The sequence below is a fragment of the Kogia breviceps genome, chromosome 2 (genome assembly GCF_026419965.1).
Source record: "Kogia breviceps isolate mKogBre1 chromosome 2, mKogBre1 haplotype 1, whole genome shotgun sequence".
NCBI lineage: Eukaryota > Metazoa > Chordata > Mammalia > Artiodactyla > Physeteridae > Kogia > Kogia breviceps.
The window spans coordinates 103639867-103661737 of NC_081311.1; the positions used below are offsets into that span (position 1 = coordinate 103639867).

Here is a 21871-nt window from a genome sequence, read left to right on the forward strand (position 1 = left end):
AAAATCTAAGTCACAAAACTGTTCTGGCACTTCCATCCAGGGAGGGACATCTCTGAGGCCTAGTTTTTTTTGTTTGTTTCTGTTTTCAATTTATAAGTATTGGTTTATTTCTTAAACCTTATTTATATTTGTGAAATAAATGAGAATCAGGAGCAGACAAACGGGTACAGCGTTAGATTCTGTGCTAGTCAGCGCTTTCCAGAGAACCAGAACCAAGATGAGGTGACTATATAGAGAAGGAGATTGACCTTCAGGAATTGACTCAGACAATTGCAGAGGCTTTGTCGAATCCAAAATCGGAGAGGGGAAGCCAGTTGAGTGAGGACTCAGGAAAAAGTTTCAGTTGGAGCCCAAAGGCAGTCTGCTGGCGGAGTTCCCTCCTGCTCCGAGAACTCCTCAATCTTTTGTGCTCTTCAGGCCGTCAACTGATTGCACGAGGCCCACCCACATCATGGAGGGCAACCTGCTTTACTCAAAGTCCACCAATTTAAATGCACATCTCACCCCAAAATGCCCTCACAGAGACATCAAGAACAGTGTTTGGCCAAATCCCTGGGCACTGAGCCCCAGCCAAGTTGACATGTGGCATTAGAGGCCTGGTTGCTGTCAAATTAATTAGGAAACACTATGAGGAGCTGAGGGGTGGTGGTGGTATTCATTGTTTGAAACCACAGCTGTTTCCCTGTGCAACTGGCCAAAGCGCCAGGTCTGGGTGACCCTGATGGACACTGGGTCTACAGAGTCCCTGCAGCCTGGTGCCTCCTTCCCCATCCCCCGCAGTGCCACGGCCCCTGGTGGGTCTGCAGCTTGACCAGCGATGGCCGCATTTGACAGAGGGGTGGCCAGGAGGCAGGGTAGGGTCCAAACCCCTGGCGCCCGGGGACCCTGTGGCCTACCCAGGGCTCTCTGTGTCAGATTCCCGTGGGCAGCACAGTCTGGATTCTACGGCTTCCTTCCTTCCCAAATTCATAAGCAACATTTATCCAGCGCCTACAGTGCATGGAACCCTCAGCGAGTACTGAATTTTAAAGGGCACCTCTAAGTAGCAGCCACAAAGCATCTTAGCAGGTAAGTCAGCCAGAGTTCGGTTTGGCCCTGATGGACCACTCAATTACTGTGGATAAGCTTTGCTGAGAGGCAGGGCAGGAGGCCCAGGTCGATTGCCTGGTCTGTTCTCCTTCCTGCACTCCCTAGCACCTCACCCACGATGTCCCAGAAACACACAAAGGGGGGGCTCCTTCCCTCTTCCTTCCGCAGGCCCAAATGTTCTGAAATATTTATACAGTACCGAGAGCTTGAGACTTCTGGGGAGGGAAGGCAAAGAGCGCTGGATTCCGGGCGGTGCAGAAAAATGCCAAAACAATCGCGTGTTTGCCTGTCCCCACTTGAGGCTTTATCTGAGCTGATTTACACTTCAGAATTCTCTCTGAAGTCCACAGAATGTAATAAAGAGGTTTTAAAAGTTTGGCCTTCTGCAATTTTCCCTCTTAGAATATAGGTCATTAAAGAGGTGTGGAAAGTTTGGGGAGGGCACACAAGGATGCAATTTCACTTTGATTCTGCTGCTTAGTAAGTGGGTAGCCTTGGGCAGGTTCATTACTCCCGCTGAATCCGTTTTGACTGTAAAATCAGGATGATAACTGCAAAGGTCGCTGGATTGTTGTGGGGACTGCAGGAGTGAATTAAGGAATGTCACTTTCCCTACAGCGCTGAGCCCCGTGAGGCCCCAGGGTCTGGCCTTGGATTCTCTTCACTCTTTCCTTCCAGAGCTGCGCAAAGGACAGCAGCTCTGGGTAGGCAGTTGTCCACCTCTGAGTTAGAGAGGACCTGGAAATGCTTTCTTCTTTGCAGCTCTGAACACTTGGTCCTCCGTCCCTGGGCCGACCACCCACCCGAGGCGGAGGGCATGGGGCGGGGGCCAGGAAACCTTCATCTCTCAGCCTGAGTTGCAAATGGCTCCCCTCCTGTAACTACTAACACCTTGATCCTCTGAGAAGGAGGCACCACTTCCCTCTGCCACGTGCCAACTCTTCAAACCTTTGAAGACAGTCAAGTGCCTCTGTGGAGATTTTCCTGCTAAATGTGATTCCCAAGTGCTGGAGAGTCTCCTATCCTCCTGGGGAGGGGGTGGGAGGCTGTGAAATGCCGGTTCCAGGGGCTAAGTTTCATGCTCACAAGAGTCAAGTATACAAGAGCAAATCTCCATTTTTTACATCACTTAATTTCTTTCTTTTTTTGACATTTCGATTTTATTTATTTATTTATTTATTTATTCACGGCTGTGTTGGGTCTTCGTTTCCGTGCGAGGCCTTTCCCTAGCTGCGGCGAGCGGGGGCCACTCTTAATCGCCGTGTGCGGACCTCTCACTATCGCGGCCTCTCTTGTTGCGGAGCACGGGCTCCGGACGTGCAGGCTCCGTAGTTGTGGCTCACGGGCCCAGCTGCTCCGCGGCATGTGAGATCTTCCCGGACCGGGGCTCGAACCCGTGTCCCCTGCATCGGCAGGCGGACTCTCAACCACTGCGCCACAAGGGAAGTCCCTCTATTTTATTTAAAAATTTTTTTAAAGTTCATTGTTTTCCTTTTTTATTTTTAAAATTTTATTATAGCTGAATTACAATGTTGTGTTAATTTCTGCTGTACAGCAAAGCGATTCAGTTATACACATATATACCTTCTTTTTCATATCCTTTTCCATGATGGTTTATCACGGGATGTTGAATATAGTTCCCTGTGCTATGCAGTAAGACCTTGTTGTTCATGTGTTCTCTATAGAACGGTTTGCATCTGCTGACCCCAAACTCCCAGTCCACTCCTCCCCCGCACCCCCCTCTCCCTTGGCAACCGCAAGTCTGTTCTCTATGTCCGTGCGTCACTTAATTTCTGATGCTGAGCCCCGTTCTGTTGGATGGCTCCTAGTTACTTACAAGTAGACGGAGTCAAAATCAATTTTTTTAGCCATTGTGGGTTTAAAACTCTATCAGTTCAGAATTCCCCCCAACCCCCAACCCCTGGGACCAGGATGAATTGGGGGAGGGAGAGGAGATTGGGCAGGTGTCCTGAGGCTGTTTCCATGTCTCAGTGGCCGACTGGCTGGCCCCTGCAAAGGACCAAGGTGTGTCCTGTCCTGTCCAGCCTTGGCTCAGGCCACGGCCAGCGCCCTCTCGCCACAGTCTGGGGGCTCCACCTTGACCCCCCATGATAGTCCTGGGACAGAACCAAGCCCTCCTCCCATCTCCCGGGCAACCTCCTCTGCTGTTTCTGGATCCAGGACCCCGGCAGGTCTCATGGGCTTAGCCCTCAATAACCTCAGCACCCCACTCCAGGCCTGGGGAAATACGTGGGCCCTCCCAGGCCACTCCATGGACAGGTCATTCTCCAGGGCCATATCTGAGACCTGGATGCCAGCGTGCTGTCTGTCCTACATTTTACCCTCACGCTGGGACATGCGGGGCTCCACACCTCTCAGCCCCAGCTCATCCCGGAATGGCTGCCCTCTTCTGCTCCTTTCTCCTCCCAAATTCACGGGCCTCCGTCACGACCCCCTCTCCCCCAGTGTCTCTGTGTTGACAGCCTGGTCTTTTATTCGTTTGCCACTTGTGCAGCGCCGAAGACGCATCAGGACTGGGCTGGCATTCGGTACACATTACCCTTCTCTTTGCGCGGCTCCTGGCAGGAAAGTGTTAGGTCCACGTCACACGCGACAGCACTGAAGCTCAGAGTGGGGTGGGCACCCTGAGCCGTAGCTGGGGGACACTGTGTGGTACTTGGGGTGACTCTTGCCCTAGAGGGTGCGTCCACCGAGGCAGAGGCCTCGCCCCGAATCTGGAGCGTAGCTCAGAGACAAAGACTGCCACACTCTGCAGGCTCCAAGGAGGGTGTCCGGAGCAAATGTAGAGCAAGCTCGGATGGCCAAGAACAGGGAAGCGAGGGCAGCTGAGGTGCAAGGGAGCTGGAGCCAGAGTCAAGGGCAAATGCCTCTCCCTCCCCCTTTCCATCTCTCTCTCCCCATACTCCTCTTTCTCTTCATCTCTCTCTCTTTCCATCTCTTTCTCTCTCCACTTCTCTCTCTCTCTCTCCGTCTCTCTCTCTCTCCATCTCTCTCTCTCCCCATCCTCCTCTCTCTCTCCATTTCTCTCTCTCTCCGTCTCTCTCCCCATCCTCCCCTCTCTCTCCATCTCTCTCTCTCTCTGTCTCTCTCTCTCCCTATTCTCCTCTCTCTCTCCAACTCTCTCTCTCCATCTCTCTCTCTTTCCATCTCTCTCTCCATCTCTCTCTCTCCATCTCTCTCTCTCTCCGTCTCTCTCTCTCTTTCCATTTCTCTCTCTCTCTCCGTCTCTCTCTCTCTCCATCTCTCTCCCCATCCTTCTCTCTCCCCATCCTTCTCTCTCTCTCCATCCTTCTCTCTCTCTCTGTCTCTCTCTCTCCCTATTCTCCTTTCTCTCTCCATCTCTCTCCATCTCTCTCTCTCTTTCCATCTCTCTCTCTCTCTCCATTTCTCTCTCTCTCTCTCTCTTTCCCCCTCCCATCCCCCGATCTGCCCAGTACCACTTCTGCCCAGCTTGGCAAGGCAACCCCATCCTTTCTCTGGACCTGCTTCCCCACAGTGTACATGGTGTGAACTCAGGCTGACCACACAGGAAGTGCCCATCAGTGTCATTCACGCAGCCCAGCTGTTCAGGGTCTCCATGCCCAGCGGATCGGCCACACTGCCCTTGACTCCACTCTCGGTCAAGCCAGTCATGGCCAGGAGACGGGCCTCCCGCAAGGGGTGTGGGCAAGCAGGAAGCAGTGGGCATCCGTACCACCCTGCTCTGGTAAGGGCAGTTGTGTGAATCCTGCTCAAGGTCGCTCACCAGTAACTAGAGGACTGGGGACAAGTGCCAGTGCTCACACCTTACCTGCAACACCAGGCAGCTGCCCTTTCATTGCTTTTGCTCTTTTCCAGGCAGATCGGCTCTATTGGCAAAAGGCCCTGTCTCCATATCTGGGCCTATCGATGAGCGAGGCAAACCGTCCCTTTGGTCCCTTTGCAATGACACTTCCCTTCAAGCCCCAGTACAAGCCCCTTCCAGGTTAAAAGTGGTTCATATGCAAATCATCATCTGTGAAATGGCAGAATGTCGCTCTCCAAGGGCTTCTAGGAAGGACAGTTCCAGGGGTTGAATGGCAGGTTAATTCTGATCCACAAATTAATTTTGTCTCTTTGTATATCAAGACTTATTTAATTTGAAATAAATGTAATTATAGAAATGAATGAGCTATCAAAATTTTAAACATATGATCCATCAATATTGGCAGAAAGTGAGTGGCTGGTTATTATAAATAAAATGGGTCTTTGGCGAAGTGGAATCCAATTTCCCCCACAGTGTGTGTCATTATGTCTTGACATCTGGGTTAATGCTAAATTACAAACCTTAATTTCTAAATCGGAACTTAATTTCTAAATAGAAGGTTAACATAAATAACCTCTCCAGCCCTCGGGCTTCTGGGGGCTCAGAAGAGAAACTTCAAGGCAGAACAGCATGTGGTTTTGTGCAATTATCTGCCCCTCCAAATTCCCTCCCGCAAGTCAAGGCAGACGTGGGTACCACAGTGGAAGCGTTTTCTAGCCACCGGGAGTGTCCATGGGATTCATCTGTTTGGCGTGACTGCCCGAGGCAGTGGGGGTGTTTCCAGACAGGGCTGCCCTCATCCTGTGCTCTCAGGGATGGGACTGGGTGCCGTCGTGTCCATTGACCTGCACCCACCTGTCATCCAGGCGGGCTGTGTCCCAGCCCCGCAGCCCATGGGACACAGTGCGGAGAGGGCTACCCTTCTATCCTGCCCACTGACCTTCACTGAAGGGGACACAGAGGGACTTCGTACCCCACATGCAAGGCTGAGCCTAGAGAAGCAGACTTCTATGTGAGACCCATGGAAAAAGACCGCACAGCAAGAGAAAGTTGAAATCATTCCGATGACGCAGGATCCTCACCACAGGCAGAAAAGAGCACAAGGGACTGGGGAACATCGAATTGATGGCACAGGTGATGCATGGAGGACACCTTGGCAAGTTCTCCCAGATTGCTGGGGAAAAAAATAGAAGCAAATGATAAAAATTTTAAAACTACATATTGAAGGTGAAACCAAGCGGGACCCTGTGGGTGTCCTGGGCACAGAAGCCTTCCTGTGTCCCCCTGTTTCTGGTTTGCAGGAAATAGGCTTCATTCAGCCTCCATGACCTTCCCTGAGTTCCAAAGCGGAGGTTCAAACAGCTGCTAATCAGGGAACAGGAGGGAATGCAGAGACAAGGGAGGAGCAGTCAAGAAACAATTAGTGCAGCCTTGGGGCAGGGTCCTGGCCGGCCTCAAGGGATACACAGAACAGCATCTTTGAGCTCTTCTGCAGAAGTAAAACCCCCAACAAATGGAAGAGGTTACCTACTTGATGAAGCATTGTTCATTGCAGAGAGAAGGTCACAGTTTGACAGCCTCCAGACCCACAGAAGCTCATCAGGAGACCACCTGATGCCAGATTCAAGGAATGCAGGCCCTTCAGCACACCCTGATCATTATCAGCAACCCCGCCCTTGAACCACTGCTGTAAAGCTCCTCACCAAATCTGCCCCCAACCCCGCCCCGGTTTGGGACACACAGGTTTTCAGGGTACAAGCCCTCTGTGCCCTCCTTTGCCTGGCAAAGCAATAAAGCTATTATTTTCTACTTCACCCAAAACTCTGTCTCTGAGATTGAATTCAGCACATGTGCACAGTGGCTGAGCTTTGGGCATGAAGGGCAGAAAAGAGATCCAATTCCATTGTGAACTAGAATAGACATTCCTAAGGAAGGAGGAGGCTGAAATTCCAGCCATCCCTTACCCCCTCCAGGCAGAACTCCCTGCCCGCCTCATTCTCCATCCCTCACGCTGTTTTATTATCCTCCAAAGACCTGCTTGCTGCTGCCTGGAGCTCTTGCTTATCATTTTCATTTATTGTTTATTGACTGTTTCCCTTATCATCTGGAAGCTCCCTGAGGGCAGGAGTTTTATCTTCTTCACTGCTGTTTTTACATTCTTCACTGCTGTATTCTCAGTGCCTGGAACCTAGGTACTCAATAAATAGTTTTTGAATAAATGAACTTGTGGAAAGAGTGATCAATATATTATCAAAGAGAGATTTCCCAGCTAGAGAGCTGTGTGTGTGGATCAAAAAGGATCAAGAAAGATATTTATACTTATACCATGCAAAACTTTGGGGATTGTGTTATGAAGGAAAAAAATCTTAAGCTTCTAGGCAGAAAAATAAGAGTTCTATCTCAAGGAACAAGAATCAGGCTAACCTCAGAGTTCTGTTCTGCTGTTTCCAATGTCAGAAGGCAATAGAGCCGTGGAGAGGCAATTTTGTAAGAGAAAGTTCACAGCCTGAGATATTACATCCAACCGGACCCCCTGGCACCAGTGAAGACAACTGAAAAATGCCTTCTAATATGCAAGAAATCAGTGATACCTACCGACCAGGATTCTTGACCTTCCTCAATCAATAGGAATTGATAAGAGGCCAGACAAGAAATTCAGGCAAGTCTTTACTGGGGCTCCTGCTACAGCAGTGGGGAGCAAGACCAAGTAATAGATTCCCTTGTTCGCTCCCCGAGGTGGGTACGAGCTGGTTCCTTATATGGGGTGAGGGTGGGGGTGTGTCCAGGGGTCGGGCTGCAGGCGTAGATTAGGTGCTCTGCCCACCCCTTTGTGGTGCTGAGTGCAGGGGCATGAGCAGTACATGCTTTTGCCCCCAACACCCTGTTTTTGCTCCCAGCTCCTCAGAAGTGGCAATTGGGTTTTTTTGGTCTTTTTGTATCTTGTTGTCCATAATTTGCCCTGACTGCATATGCACACGGTTATTTTTAGTCCCTTATAGTTTATTTATTTATTTATTTTATTGCTCTAGGAGATGTTTGTCCAGGTGCAGGCACTGCAGCAAAGGGTCCCAGGTCCCAGGTCCCAGCGTGTCTCATCAGGACCTCCAGTCCATGTGCCCTACAGAAAATAATCATCCAAAGACACACCATCTAGGACCCCACAAGAGTAGCATATCAAAGAAGTCAAGAATGAGAAAGTTGTGTTATCAAACACCAGGTGTCCCCAGAAGGCTGGTCAGCTCAGAAGACCTCACTCGTCGGTGCCAGGGAGACCCCTGTGGCTTCAAGAATATGGCAGGCTGGCCTCCCTCCACAGTCACTTCCGGGTGGAACGTAAAGCATGCAGTTTAGTTATGAGGGTGATGATCATCATCATGGTGAGAATAGCTTTGTAACGGACTGTAAAATAAGCCACTGGAAACTCCCCTCGGGGCACGGCTCAATAGCAGTCTCAGAAGTTCAATTAAAGATGATTTGGGGTGGGATAGGGGGGATGGGAGGGACACTCAAGAGGGAGGGGATATGGGGATGGATGTATGTATGTATAGCTGATTCACTTTGGTATACAGCAGCAACTAACACACCATTGTAAAGCGATTATCCTCCAATAGAGATGTTTAAAAAGAAAAAAGATGATTGCAGCTATGTGACAGCAACAATAGCAACAATAATGATTATGGCCATAACAGTAATAATAACAATGAGAAGAGCACGAGGGGGAAACAGAGGACAGCTAACAGAGAACGAGACTTCAGGGTGCTAAGAGCCTTTTATTTCATTCCCACCACAACATTGTTAGGTCAGTTATATCATCATTTATTCCCATTTTATATTTGGAGAAAATGAGACTCAGAGTAGCTGTATTTATTGCTTAACTCACATGGCTAGTAAATAGCAGACCTGGATTCAAGCCTGGGTCGTCTGCAAAATACACGTTTCTTCCGAGTGCATGTGAAATGTTCACAAAGATAGACCAATTTGCTAGACCATAACATAATTCTCAGTTAATTTCAGAAGATTGCAATCTTATAGAATGTTTTTCAACAATAATAAAATTTAATCAGGAAGCAAAAAAGAACAAACAAACAACCAAAAAAACCCTAGACAATCCCAAGTATTGGATACTAACACATTTATAAATAACAAATATCTTACAGGTCAAAAAAAAATCATGAGGGAAATCTAAAAAATTTTTAATGAGTGATAATGAACACACCAAAATTTGTGGCATGCTGCTAAACTGGTACCTAAAGGTAAATTTCTGTTAGAAACATATATTTGAAAAGAAGAAAGATTTAAAACCAAAGATCTAAGTTTTCACCTAAAGAAGCTAGGGGAAAAAAGTTGATTCTTTGACCAGATAAATAAAACCGATAAGCCACTAGCAAGAAAAATTGAGAAAAAAAATGAGCAAATAGAAATTACCACTAAGATAAATGAAAAAGGAAATAATACTGCATGTTCTACAGACATTAAAGAATAAAAAGGAAAATATTATGAATATTTGCATTTATGCCAATGCATTTGACAACTGAAAGAAAATGGACAATTTCCTTGAAAAACATGCCTTACTAGAACTGACTCAGTAAGAAATAGAAAATCAGAATAGCCTTATATCTATTCAAGAAATTACATTCATAATTAAAAAAATCTTACCACAAAGAAAACCCCAAGACTAGATGGTTTCACTGGTGAATTCTATCAAACATTTAAAAATAAATAATATTAATGTTACAAAACTCTTTCAGAAAATCGAGGAACAGGAAATACTTTCTAACTTGTTTTAGGAGGCCAGAATAACCCTGTTATAAGACCTGACAAATGTATAAAAGGAAAAGGAAATTATAAAGTAAGTTCAAAGTAAGACATCATGACATTTCTTAATTAAACACTTAAGCATGTGTCTCTTAAGAATCAAGACATTCTTCTACAAAAGCATTATCACACCCAAAAATTTAACAGTTCTCTAATGTCTTCTAATACCCAGTCCATATTCAGATTTCACCTATTATCCCAGGACTGTTCTTTAGAGTTGTTTTTGTTTTTGTTTTGTTTTGTTTTGTTTTTAGTTCTGCACCAGGATTCACTCAAGGTTGACTCTAGTTTGCTGAATCTCTTTGGACTCTTCTAATCAACAGTCCCATGGATTAAAGACTTGAACAAAAGACCTGAAACCATAAAATTCCTCGAAGAAGACATAGGCAGTAAGCTCCTTTACACAGGTCTTGGTGATGATGTTTTGAATCTCACTCCAAAAACAAAAGAAACAAAAGTAAAAATAAACACATGGAACTATATCAAACCAAAAAGCTTCTGCACAGCGAAGAAAACCATCAATGAAATGAAAAGGTAACCTACAGAATGGGAGAAAATATTTGTAAATCATATATCTGATAAAGGTTAATATCCAAAAGAACTCATACAACTCAATAGCAAAACCAAAAACAAACAAAAACCCCAAACAATTTGATTTGTAAATGGGCAGAAGTTCTGAATAGGCATTTTTCCAAAGAAGACATACAGATGGTCAACAGGTAAATAAAAAGATGTTGAACATTATTAATCATCAGGGAAATGCAAGTCAAAACCTCACACCTGTCAGAATGGCTGTCATCAAACAGATAAGAAATAAGTGTTAGAGATGATATGGAGAAAACGGAACATTGTGCACTGCTGGTGGGATGTAAATTGATGGAAAACAGTATGGAGGTTCCTCAAAAAATTGAAAACAGAACTACCATATGATCCAGCAATTCCACTTCTGGGTTTTCATCTGAAGAAAACAAAAACACTAACTCAAAAAGATATCTGCGGGCTTCCCTGGTGGCGCAGTGGTTGAGAATCCGCCTGCCGATGCAGGAGACACGGGTTCGTGCCCTGGTCCGGGAAGATCCCACATGCCGCGGAGCAACTAAGCCCGTGAGCCGTGGCCGCTGAGCCTGTGCGTCCGGAGCCTGTGCTCCGCAACGGGAGTGGCCACAACAGTGAGAGGCCCGCATACCGCAAAAAAAAAAAAAAAAAAAAAAAAAAAAAAAAAAAAAAAAAAAAAAAAAAGATATCTGCACCTCCATATTCATTGCAGCATTATTCACAATAGCCAAGGTATGGAAACTACCTGTGTCCATTGATGGATGAATGGATAAAGAAGATGTGGTACATATATACAATGGAATATTACTCAGCCATAAAAAATAAAACAGTGCCATTTGCAATGACATGGATGGACCTAGAGGGCAAGATGCTACGTGAAATAAGTCAGAGAGAGAAAGACAAATATCGTACAATCTCATGTATGTGTGGAATCTAAAAAAGAAAAAAGCCTAGCTCATAGATACAGAGAGCAGATTGGTGGTTGCCAGTGGCAATGGTCGGGGGGACAGAGAAATGAGTAAAGATGAAAACTTCCAGATATAAAATAAATATGTCCTAGGGATGTAATGTATAGCATGGTGACTATAGTTACTAATATTGTATTGTATATTTGAAAGTTAAGAGAATGGATCTTAAAAGTTCTCATCACAAGAAAAACAATTTTTGTAGCTATGTTAAGGTGACAGAGGTCAACTAGACTTATTATGGTGAGCATTTTGCAATGTTTACAAATATTGAATCATTACGTTGTACCCCTGAAACTAATACATTATATGTCAATTACACCTCAAAAGAAAAATCAAACTTAAAAAAAACAAGAATCTCCAAATCTCCCCTTTTCACCATGATACTGGTTTCCTGCAGAGGCAGGCTAGGTGTCCTGCAGAAGGAGGGCTGTGTTGTCACTGTGCCCTCAGTGCCGGGGCAGGAGCAGCCTGGGCAGCCCCATGGCGCCGGAGGACTGCAGGACCTGGCCCAGCCCTGGGTTCTCCTTCCCACCTACCTCACTCTCAAGCCCCTTGGCAACACGGGTTGATGGTCTCCGCTTATTCTTTGGGAGGTCTAATCTGTTTTATTGAATTTTCAGATTCTCAAATTAATACCCATAATCATGCCCAGCAGAAATAAAATCCAACTCCAGCTCTTTTGCCAAACAGAGTTGATAGGTACATGAAGCTGGTTTCCCTTGATGGCTTCAAATAGCTTATAAGTCTCAGCAGAAGTCAGTCCCTCACCTGGGGTTGGCTGACGTCGGAGACCAGCCAGCAGCACACTGCTGCCTTCCAGGGGCTTCCCTGGGGTGGGCACCACAGGATGGGGAGCACAGGCCCACTTCAGTGGGCTCCCGTGCAAGTTTGGAACCTCTCTGCAATGTCCTCATTGGTAGAATGAGGGGCATAATAGTAATAGGGCCTCCCTGCGTTAGGACTCTAGCCCCCGATCAGGGCAGTGGCCTGGCCACCATGGGGTGGACCAAGGAGAGACCACTGGGGCGAGGGGCAGGGCTGTTGTCAGGTGGATTCTCTCTGGGATTTCGAAGCAGGAGAAGTTGCTAGTCAGCAGGGGGCCTCGGGAGGGACTGGGCCCTTGGAGGGGAGGCAGCAGGCTGGTGAGCAGGCAGGCGTGAGGCCGGGAAGGTTGTGAGTTTGAAATGAGGAGATACATACACAGTGCCCGGCATGGGGCTTGGCATGGCATATGGGCAGAGAGTGCCCTCCCCACCGCCTACCAGCGTGGCCTGCCTGGACATGCGGGGTGGGGACGGCAAGGTTTACTTGCCTGGGAGGATTGCAGGGCAACCCCCAGGTCTTTCAGACATCTAGCTGTTTTGTGGATCTCCCCAGCAAAGGGCTGAGCGCCCATCCCCTGCCTTCCCTCTCCTTCAGCAGCCCTGCCAGACTGCATGATGGGTGCTGGGCCCAGCGGGGACAGAGCCGGACACCAGGCACCAACTGAAATGCACCTAGGGGCGACTCGTTGCTGGATGAGCAAGGAGCCTGGTGCTGGCCAGTGTGACCTGAAGGTGCAGGTTGGCTGGGGTCTCACGTGTCCACCTTGTACAGAAGGAGGAGTCAGGCAAGTGTCTGGAAGAAGGAGGAAGAGAGCCAGGGAAGGCACGTGACTCAGCTGAGGGCTCTGGGGTCCCGAGGATGGCTCGTTGGTGCTTCTAGAAGGCCAGAAAGGGCGCCTCCCTTTATCTTATCCCCTTAGCAGAAGATGCTTAGAGGTTAAGTGAGGCTTCCTTCGGACTGAGGTTGCGTGATGGGACGGGTCCACTCTGGGTGCAGGCAGCTGAAGGTGTGTGATTGACGAAACGTATGAAAGCATAATAAAACAGATTGAGTTGCTCTGCTTCTCACTGTCGACCTGCACCAGCAATCTCAACGTCAGTGATAAGATTTTCCTCTGAAAAAGAATCTTCGGTGGGTTGAAGTTCTGAGTCATTTCTCTGGTTTTCATAGTATTCTTGCAAGCTTAATGAGCACTCTTTTATTAGTTATCCTTTAATAAACATTGGCTTCTACACGGAAGATTTTTTTTTTACTGAAGCATAGTTGATTTACAATGCTGTGTTAGTTTCAGGTGTACAACACAGTGATTCAGTTATATATGATGTATAATATATATTCTTTTCCAAATTCGTTTCCCTTACAGATTATTACAAAATATTGAGTAGAATGCCTTGTGCTCTACAGTAGGTCCTTGTTGGTTATCTATTTTATATAGAGTGGTGTGTATATGTTAATCCCAACTTCCTAATTTATCCCTCTCCACCCTCTTTTCCCCTTTGGTAACCAAAAGTTTGTTCTCTATGTCTGTGAGTCTATTTCTATTTTGTAAATAAGTTCATTTGTATTTTTTTTTAGATTCCGCATATAAGAGATGTCATATGATATTTGTCCTTCTTTGTCTGGTTTACTTCACTTAGTGTGATAATCTTTAGGTCCGTCCATGTTGCTGCAAATGGCACTATTTCATTTGTTTTTATGACTGAGTAGTGTTCCATTTTACCACATCTTCTTTATCCATTCAGCTGTCAATGGACATTTAGGTCGCTTCCATGTCTTGGCTATTGTAAACAGTGCTGCTATGAACACTGAGGTGCGTGTATCTTTTTGAATTATACTTTTCTCTGGATATATGCTCAGGAGTGGGTTTGCAGGATCATGTGGTAACTCTATTTTCAGTTTTTTACATGGAAGATAATTTGAGAACTCCCCTATAAACAGTCAGGCCCTGACACATATGGACTCAGCTACACATGTTGCAAGGGTAAGATCATGATTCAGAATTAGTCAAGCCTCTTTCAGGCACAGTAAATGTTTCCCACGCCCATTGGAATAAACTGCTCAAGTCCAGTGATGAAAGAGAACATCCCAGAACTTGTGCTAATTAGTATTAGAAACCAAAAGCACTTAAACAGCATAAAGTTTTTGTTTGGTAAGTGCAGATTTCAGTTCACACATGAACTATTTGACATAATTTGAACAGTCCCTTTAAAATTTCAATTTACATTTTTCAATGTTTGTTGGTTATTTTGGAACAAAATAATAAATCAAGAAAATAAAACATGACATCACCGTAGGATTCAGTAATTGCTTAAATTGTACCATTTGCAGGTGTTTTTATTTTATTAAAAGTCACTTGTTAGTTACAAGATAATTATTTATGTAAAACTTTATTACCTCAGCCTCAGTAACTAGGTATCGAAGTTCAAATTGCTAGGTAGACAGGCGAGGTATTGAATAAAGTGTTGAAATTTTCCTTTGAAGTACTATAATATTTGATTTCTTTCATTTTCCTTTCCTTTAAAGTTTTTCTTAATTGTGTGTGTAACGTTAGCAAGAGATAAATTTCGCTGTCAGTGCTTTTTTCTGGTCAGTAATATTTTTCTCTTACAAGATTATTACTGAAAATAGTTTTGTCATGTGGAGGAGGGTATGGTATAGATGACCCACCAGGCCACACAGAGACCCTTAGAAACCCACACCCTCGGCACCACTTCTTACCATTCATGCTGGCACCATGTGACCTTGGACAGCTAGAAGACCTTTCCGTGCCTCAGTTTCTCTGCCTGAGAATGGAGGTGACCACCCTCTCAAGGTGACTGGGGACTCCAGGTGACCCATCTCCAAGCCTGAGCTGGCTGAGCTTTGGGAGAAACAGGGGCTCAAGCCCCAATGGGACACATGATGAGAGGTCTTGGGCTTCTCCACAATCTGTTCAGGTGATCTTTAGTGAACAGGTGTCCTAACCAAGCCTCCATTTCTCAGCTGTTGGAGAAGATCACATTAGCTCTCTCTTCTGTGGCGAGAGTTAAATGAAACGACACACACAAGAGTCCAACGCAGCCCCAGACACATGGCACATCCCAATGATCTTAACTAGAATAATTTGAGCAAAAAAGTAAATGATGGTATTAGATTTTAACAAAAGAGAATAACATAACTATTAACCTGTCTATACTGATATAAATAAAAGAGAAAAAAATACATAAATGGAAGGGAAGAGGCAGCTGTTTCTTACAGTAGAATTCCATTAGTAAATGTAGGAGAAAAAACACAAATTATATTTCCATCTCCAATTCCATCCTCACTTACAACTCCATCTCATTCTCCTTCTCCATCTCCATCTTCATCTCCATCTCCACCTCCACCTCCACCTCCATCACCATCTCCATCTCCATCTCCACCTCCTTCTCCATCTCCGCCTCCACCTCAACCTCCTTCTCCATCTCCACCTCCATCACCATCTGCATCTCCACCTCATCACCACCTCCACCTCCATCTTAATCTCCACCTCCATCTCCATCTCCATCAACACCTCCACCTCCACCTCTGTCTCCATCTCCACCTCCTTCTCCACTGCCATCTCCACCTCCACCTCCACCTCCACCTCCTTCTCCAACTCCACTTCCATCTCGACCTACACCTTCTCCATCTCCATCACTACCTCCACCTCCACCTCCTTCTCCATCTCCACCTCCACTTCCTTCTCCACCTCCACCTCCACCTCCTTCTCCAACTCCACCTCCATCTCCTCCTCCATTTCCACCTACAACTCCATCTCCATATCAACCTCCACCTCCATCTCCACCTCCTCCATCTCCACCTCCTTTTCCGTCACCACCCCCATGTCCATCTCCATCTCCCCCTCATCACCACCTCCACCTCCTTCTCCACCTCTACCTCCATCTCCACCTCCACCTCCTCCTCCATCGCCACCCCCATGTCCATCTCCACCTCCAACTCCTCCAACTCCACCTCCACCTCCTTCTCCAAGTCCATTTCCACCTCCTTCTCCAACTCCATCACCATGTCCACCTCCACCTCCATCTCTACCTCAACCTTCTTCTCCATCTTCAGCTCCACCTCCTTCTCCATCTCCACCTCCATATCCATTTCCATCACCACCCCCACCTCCACCTCCTTCACCACCTCCATCTCAACCTCCGCCTCCATCTCCATCTCCATCACCATCTCCACCTCCACCTCCTTCTCCATCTCCATCTCCACCTCCATCACCATCTCTACCTCCATCTCCATCTCTACCTCCACACCATCTCCACCTCCATCAATACCTCCACCATTTTCTCCATCTCCACCTACACCTCCATCTCCACCTCCAACTCCAACTCCATCTCCACCTACACCTCCTTCTCCACCACCATCTCCATCTCCATCTCAATCTCCATCAACACCTCCACCTCCACCTCCTTCTCTATCACCACCTCCATCTCCATCTACACCTCCACCTCCACCTCTTTCTCAATCTCCACCTCCACATCCATCTCCTTCTCCACCTCCATCACCACCTCCACCTCCTTCTCCATCTCCACCTCCAACTCCTTCTCCATCTCCATCTCCACCTCCTTGTCCATCTCCATCACGATGTGCATCTCTACCTCCTTCTCACCTATACCTCCATCTCCACTGCCACCTCCTTCTCCATCTCCACCTCCATCTCCATCTCCATCACCACATCCAGCAACACTTCCATCTACACCTCCAACTCCATCTCCACCTCCAACTCCACGTCTGTCTCCACCTCATCTCCATCTCCTCCTCCACCTTCATCTCCATCTCTATCTCCATCTCCCCCTCCATCCCCATCTCTGTATCTATATCCATCTAAGAAGTCCCAAGATCTGTGGTGTGCAAGCTGAAGACACAGTGGAGTTGATGGTGTAGGTATAGTTGAAGTCCAAATCCAAAGGCAGAAGATGACCATTGCCCCAGCTTGAAAAGAGGCTGTGGGAGCCATTTCTCTCTTCCTGTGCCTTTTTTTCTATTCAAACCCTCAGTTGACGAGATAAAGCCCATCTCATTGGGAAGGGCAATATGCTTTACTCAGGCTCCCAATTCAAATGTTAATCTCAACCAGAAACATCCTTGTAGACACCTCATAGACATAAACCAGACTAATATTTAATCAAATAACTGAGCACCCCTTGGCCCAGTCAAGTTGACACACAATGTTCGTCATCTCAAATGGCTCTTGGGTTTCACCTTAGTCAACTGGTGAATGGTGGTGTTGTTTACTGAGATGAGGCATCCTGGAGGAGAAGAAAGTTTGGGCATGAATACTGCCCAAACTTATTGATGGGCAATATTCAGTTGATGATGCCTTTGAGACTTCCAAAGGAATATCAAACAGGCAGCTAAATATTAGAGCCTAGTGGGTGAGGTATGCATCTGAGTCATTAGCACATCGACGGTATTTAAAGTCTTGAAATTTTGTGAGCGTACCTGAGGAGAGAAAATATAGGAAAGGGATGTGGACTATGCCTGGGACACTCTGCCACTCAGATCAGTGGGAGGAGGAAGGGGCAGCAAAAACATTAAGAGGGAAGAGCCCTGAAGCCCTCCCCCCACTCTTATTCTCAGCAGCATCTGAGATGGCAGTCCACCAGTGGCAAACCCAATAAGTGGATGGACAATCATTTGACCCATAGTTCTCTGGCTTGTTCAGCGCGTCCCAGTGCAATAACATTCCTGGGTGCCTCCTATGAGTCAGGGCCTGAGCTGACCCAGACATGGCACCTGCCGGCAAGAGGCTCACTGTCTAACGGGGAGGGTTGGCTCTTGGTAGACCACTTCAGAGCCTGCTCTGGGCCAGATGCAACTAAAAGAACCAAGAATGCAAAGTCCAGTGAGACACAGCCCTGCTTTCTAGGGGCTTACGGTCTGGTGGGAAGACAGACCTGAACAGATATTTCAATAAAATAGGGCAAATGCTCCCATGGGAGATTTTCTGATATGCTCTGTTGAAAGACAGACCTACCGAGAGAGAAAGGAATCTAGGTTGATTTGGCAGGAACTGAGCACCTTCTGGTCACCTGCCTCTCTCCCCCAAAACCTCATAGTTAGTGTGTGATGCAAAGGCCAGAGGGAAATGAGTCATTTCATTTCGTTTTTATAACCAACATCTTTAACGGAGCTGTTCCTGTTTGCCAATACCTGGTAAGTCAGGTAGATCCTGTGGAGCAGACACAGACGTAGCTCCACGTGCAACACACACACACACACACACACACACACACACCCTGTTTTCTGCTTCCAAATTTCTGAAGTGTTAGGTCATTTTCCTCCCTGGCCAAATGGTTGTCCGCTGAGGGCTGGTTGGCCCATAAATCGTCCTGCCCATAATATAAAACACAGCCCTTATTGACGGAGGGTCTGCTCATAGAAGCCCTGCTGGCAGCTCGTAAAGCAGGGCCTGGTGGCACTCCCAGAGAGCCGAGGCAATAGAGGGCACAGGGTGGGGGTTACTTCACACTCCAGCAGCTGGCTGAGCTGCAGGGGCAATGGCAGCAGGCCTAATGGGTCCCCCTCACCCTCCCCACCACGGTGTAAAGCACCACAGTTAGCCCTCATGCCTCCCCGGTCCCAGGGCAGTTTCTTTCAAGGGGAGACACAGTTCCCTGAAAAAGGCTTTGTCCCCAGATCCCAACCTGGCACTTGGAATCCAAATGCCCAAGTAGGAGGGAAGTGACGTCTTTGGCTCTTTGGCCACAATGGCCCACGATGTGTGGCTGGGGCCTCGTTTCCATAGGGCTCGCTGCTGCCACCCCCCTGCACACCGCCCCATTGTCAGATCTTCCCAGCCAGAGCCAGTGTCGGGGACCCCAGCTTGCTCTCTCCAGACCCCTGAGTGACACTGCTCCGCTGGAACAAGACCCACCCCCACCCCGGGGCAGGCAGTCCCCCCCATCAATTGGTGACCACCCTCAAAGTGTCCTCAGGGACAACTCACTCTCCAGTGACTAACAATCCCAAACAGTCTCTCCTCTTTTCTTTTTTTTTTTCCTTTCTTTTTTTCTTTTGGCCATGCTGCATGTGGGATCTTAGTTCTCCGTCCAGGGATCAAACCCATGCTCCCTGCATTGGGAGCACAGAGTCTTAACCACTGGACCACGAGAGAAGTCCCATTTTCCTCTTTTCTTGAGCCTGTGATCACTGGTCTCCCAGTGGACCACTTCAACTCCTACATCCTGGGGAAGAATAGAAGCTCTTTTTTTCTCCCCAGGGCCAAACCTACAAGCCCACCTCCACCCGCTGCCCTCCTCTTTCCTTCCCTCTTGTTCCAACAAAGACATCGCCCTCCTGCCATCTGAGGCCAATCCTCCCGCCCTGCGGCCGTCCAGTTGGATCCCCACCACGCACTCCAGCTGGCCCACTCCTCCTTGTCTAGTGGCCTCTCCCTTCAGCTGGATGCCTCTCAGCAACTCTCCAACACACTTAAGTCTCCCATAAAAAAATCACATAGTCCCTTCCCTGCTCTTGCTCTCCCTTTCCTTTTCCCCTTAGCTGGCACACTTCTTCTTTTTAAAAAAATAATTTTACTTTACTTATTTATTTTTGGCTGCATTTCGTCTTTGTTGCTGCGCGCGGGCTTTCTCTAGTTGCAGCGAACAGGGGCTACTCTTCGTTGCGGTGCGTGGGCTTCTCATTGCAGTGGCTTCTCTTGTTGCGGAGCACGGGCTCTAGGTGCACGGGCTTCAGTAATTGCGGCGTGAGGGCTCAGTAGTTTTGGCTCGCAGGCTTAGTGGCTCTGTTGCATGTGGGATCTTCCTGGGCCAGGGCTCGAACCCGTGTCCCCTGCATTGGCAGGCGGATTCTTTTTTTTTTTTGCGGTATGCAGGTCTCTCACTGTTGTGGCCTCTCCCGTTGCGGAGCACAGGCTCCGGACGTGCAGGCTCAGCCATCGTGGCTCATGGGCCCAGCCACTCCGCGGCATGTGGGATCTTCCCGGACCAGGGCACGAACCCATGTCCCTGCATTGGCAGGCAGACTCTCAACCTCTGCACTACCAGGGAAGTCCAGCTGGCACCCTTCCTGAAAGAGTTGTCTCCCATTGCTTCCCCCACCTCCCCGTCTCCTTGCCCGGCTCGCATATCACCACAGCTCCTGCTCCCAGAGCCAATGATCTCACTCGGCAAGTATAAATTACACTGTGAGCTCATTTGTGCCTCAGGGGAAGAATACAGCAGGTAAAGAGACAGGCATGGAGCAGGTGTATGATTTTACACAGGGTGGTCAGGACAGCAAAGACGTGAAAGTGCGAGTCGTGTGTGTATCTGGGGAAGGACATTCCCAGCAGTGGGAACAGCCAGTGCAAAGGCCCTGAGGCAGAGTGTGCCAGCAGTGTCTGTGGAACAGCAAGGAGGCCAGGGTGGGTGTAGGAGAGTGATGATGGGGCGGGGGGCGGGGAAGACAACGAGGTCGTGGAGAGAGCCTTGCAGGCTGTAGTGCTCAGGCTGGGTGGGAGAGGGGCTCAGAGTCAGTGCTAAGCAGAGAATTGACACGATCTGGAAGGATGCTCCAACTGGAGGATGAAGATAGGCCGTAGCAGACAGTGGAGGAAGCAGGTAGAGCAGCAGGGAGGCTTGGGATAGGATGGGGATACAGCAGTAGAGCGGAGTGCTGGTCGATTGGCTCTTCCGGAGGGAGCAGAGAAAGCCCTGATCCAGTCATTTCCCAGTGAAACGCTCCCTCCATGGCAGAATCATAGGGTCTTGCAACTGGCTGGTGAATTTCTCCTGAGCTGGAACTAGGGGAGTCCAGCACGGCCCAGGGGCCCCAGGCGGGTGTGGTGAAAAGGGAACAGATTGTGGATATCCTCTGAAGTTAGAGCCAAAAGGATTCTGAGATGTGAGAGAAAAGCAAAGGCCCAGGGTGAGTGAAAGGCTGCCCAGCCTAGCGATGATCAGGGGCGCTCGCCGCTGTGGTCGCCCCTCCGTCCTTGGAAACACTCCTTCCAGGCCTTCTGGGGCGCCTCCCCCATCCCCGGCTCTGGTTCTTCTCTTGCCATTTCTTCTAGACTTCCTGGCAGCCTCGGCCTCCTGGTTTGGACCCTTGATTGCTGGGGTTTCCTGAGACTCCCTTTGGGCCCCTTCCCCTCTGAGGCTCCACGGTGTCCCAGGTAATCTCAACCTCCTTCACGTGGTCGGCTCACAAGCTGGCATCATGGCCCCCCACCCCTCCTGGGAGCTCCAGACCCATCAATCCTAACACCTCTCAGGGCTCTCTCTGGGATGTCTCAAAAACACACCAACTCAGCATGTGCAAATCTGAACCCCCAGAGCCCCCTCCCCGCCCTGACCCACCCCGTCCCCACCCGTCACGCTGGCCCTCGCCCAGTTCTCACCTCTCAGGGGCAGGTGAGTCAGACACCCAGGACTGCTTCCTACCATCCCCGCCTCTCACTCCTCACGTGGAACCCTCCACAGCGTCCTCTGGATTTCGCCTCCTACGTAGTCCTTGGGTCCCCCTGCAACCTTTATCCATCCCTCCCTGGTTGCCTCTAACTGCCCGGTGCCTGGGCTCCTGGTGTTGCCTTGTATATCCTGCTAAGCCCTTCCCCGTCCTGAAGCTGGACGAGGTTTCCAACATGCAGGTCTTCAAGTCTTTTGTTGTGGCCGCACTGCTTGCGGGATCTTAGTTCCCGAACCAGGGATTGAACCCAGGCCCCTGGCGGTGAGAACGCCAAGTCCTAACCACTGGGCACCAGGGAGTTCCCCTAACGTGCAGGTCTTAGCACGTGCTGTGCCCTTGCAAAAACCTCTCTAATGCTCTTAGGATATGCAATGAAAAAACCATTTTC

General features: G+C 48.3%; 1 protein-coding gene across 1 annotated transcript; it reads right to left on the reverse strand.

Moving 5' to 3' along the window:
• Window positions 1–15691: 15691 nt before the first annotated feature.
• On the reverse strand, window positions 15692–16311 carry LOC136793370 (uncharacterized). The gene is made up of 2 exons (XM_067023108.1): window positions 15928–16311; window positions 15692–15820 (listed from the first exon to the last, which is right to left on the reverse strand). Exons 1-2 carry the CDS (start codon window positions 16309–16311, stop codon window positions 15692–15694), a joined length of 513 nt encoding a protein of 170 aa, XP_066879209.1.
• Between the last annotated feature and the right edge of the window lie 5560 nt (window positions 16312–21871).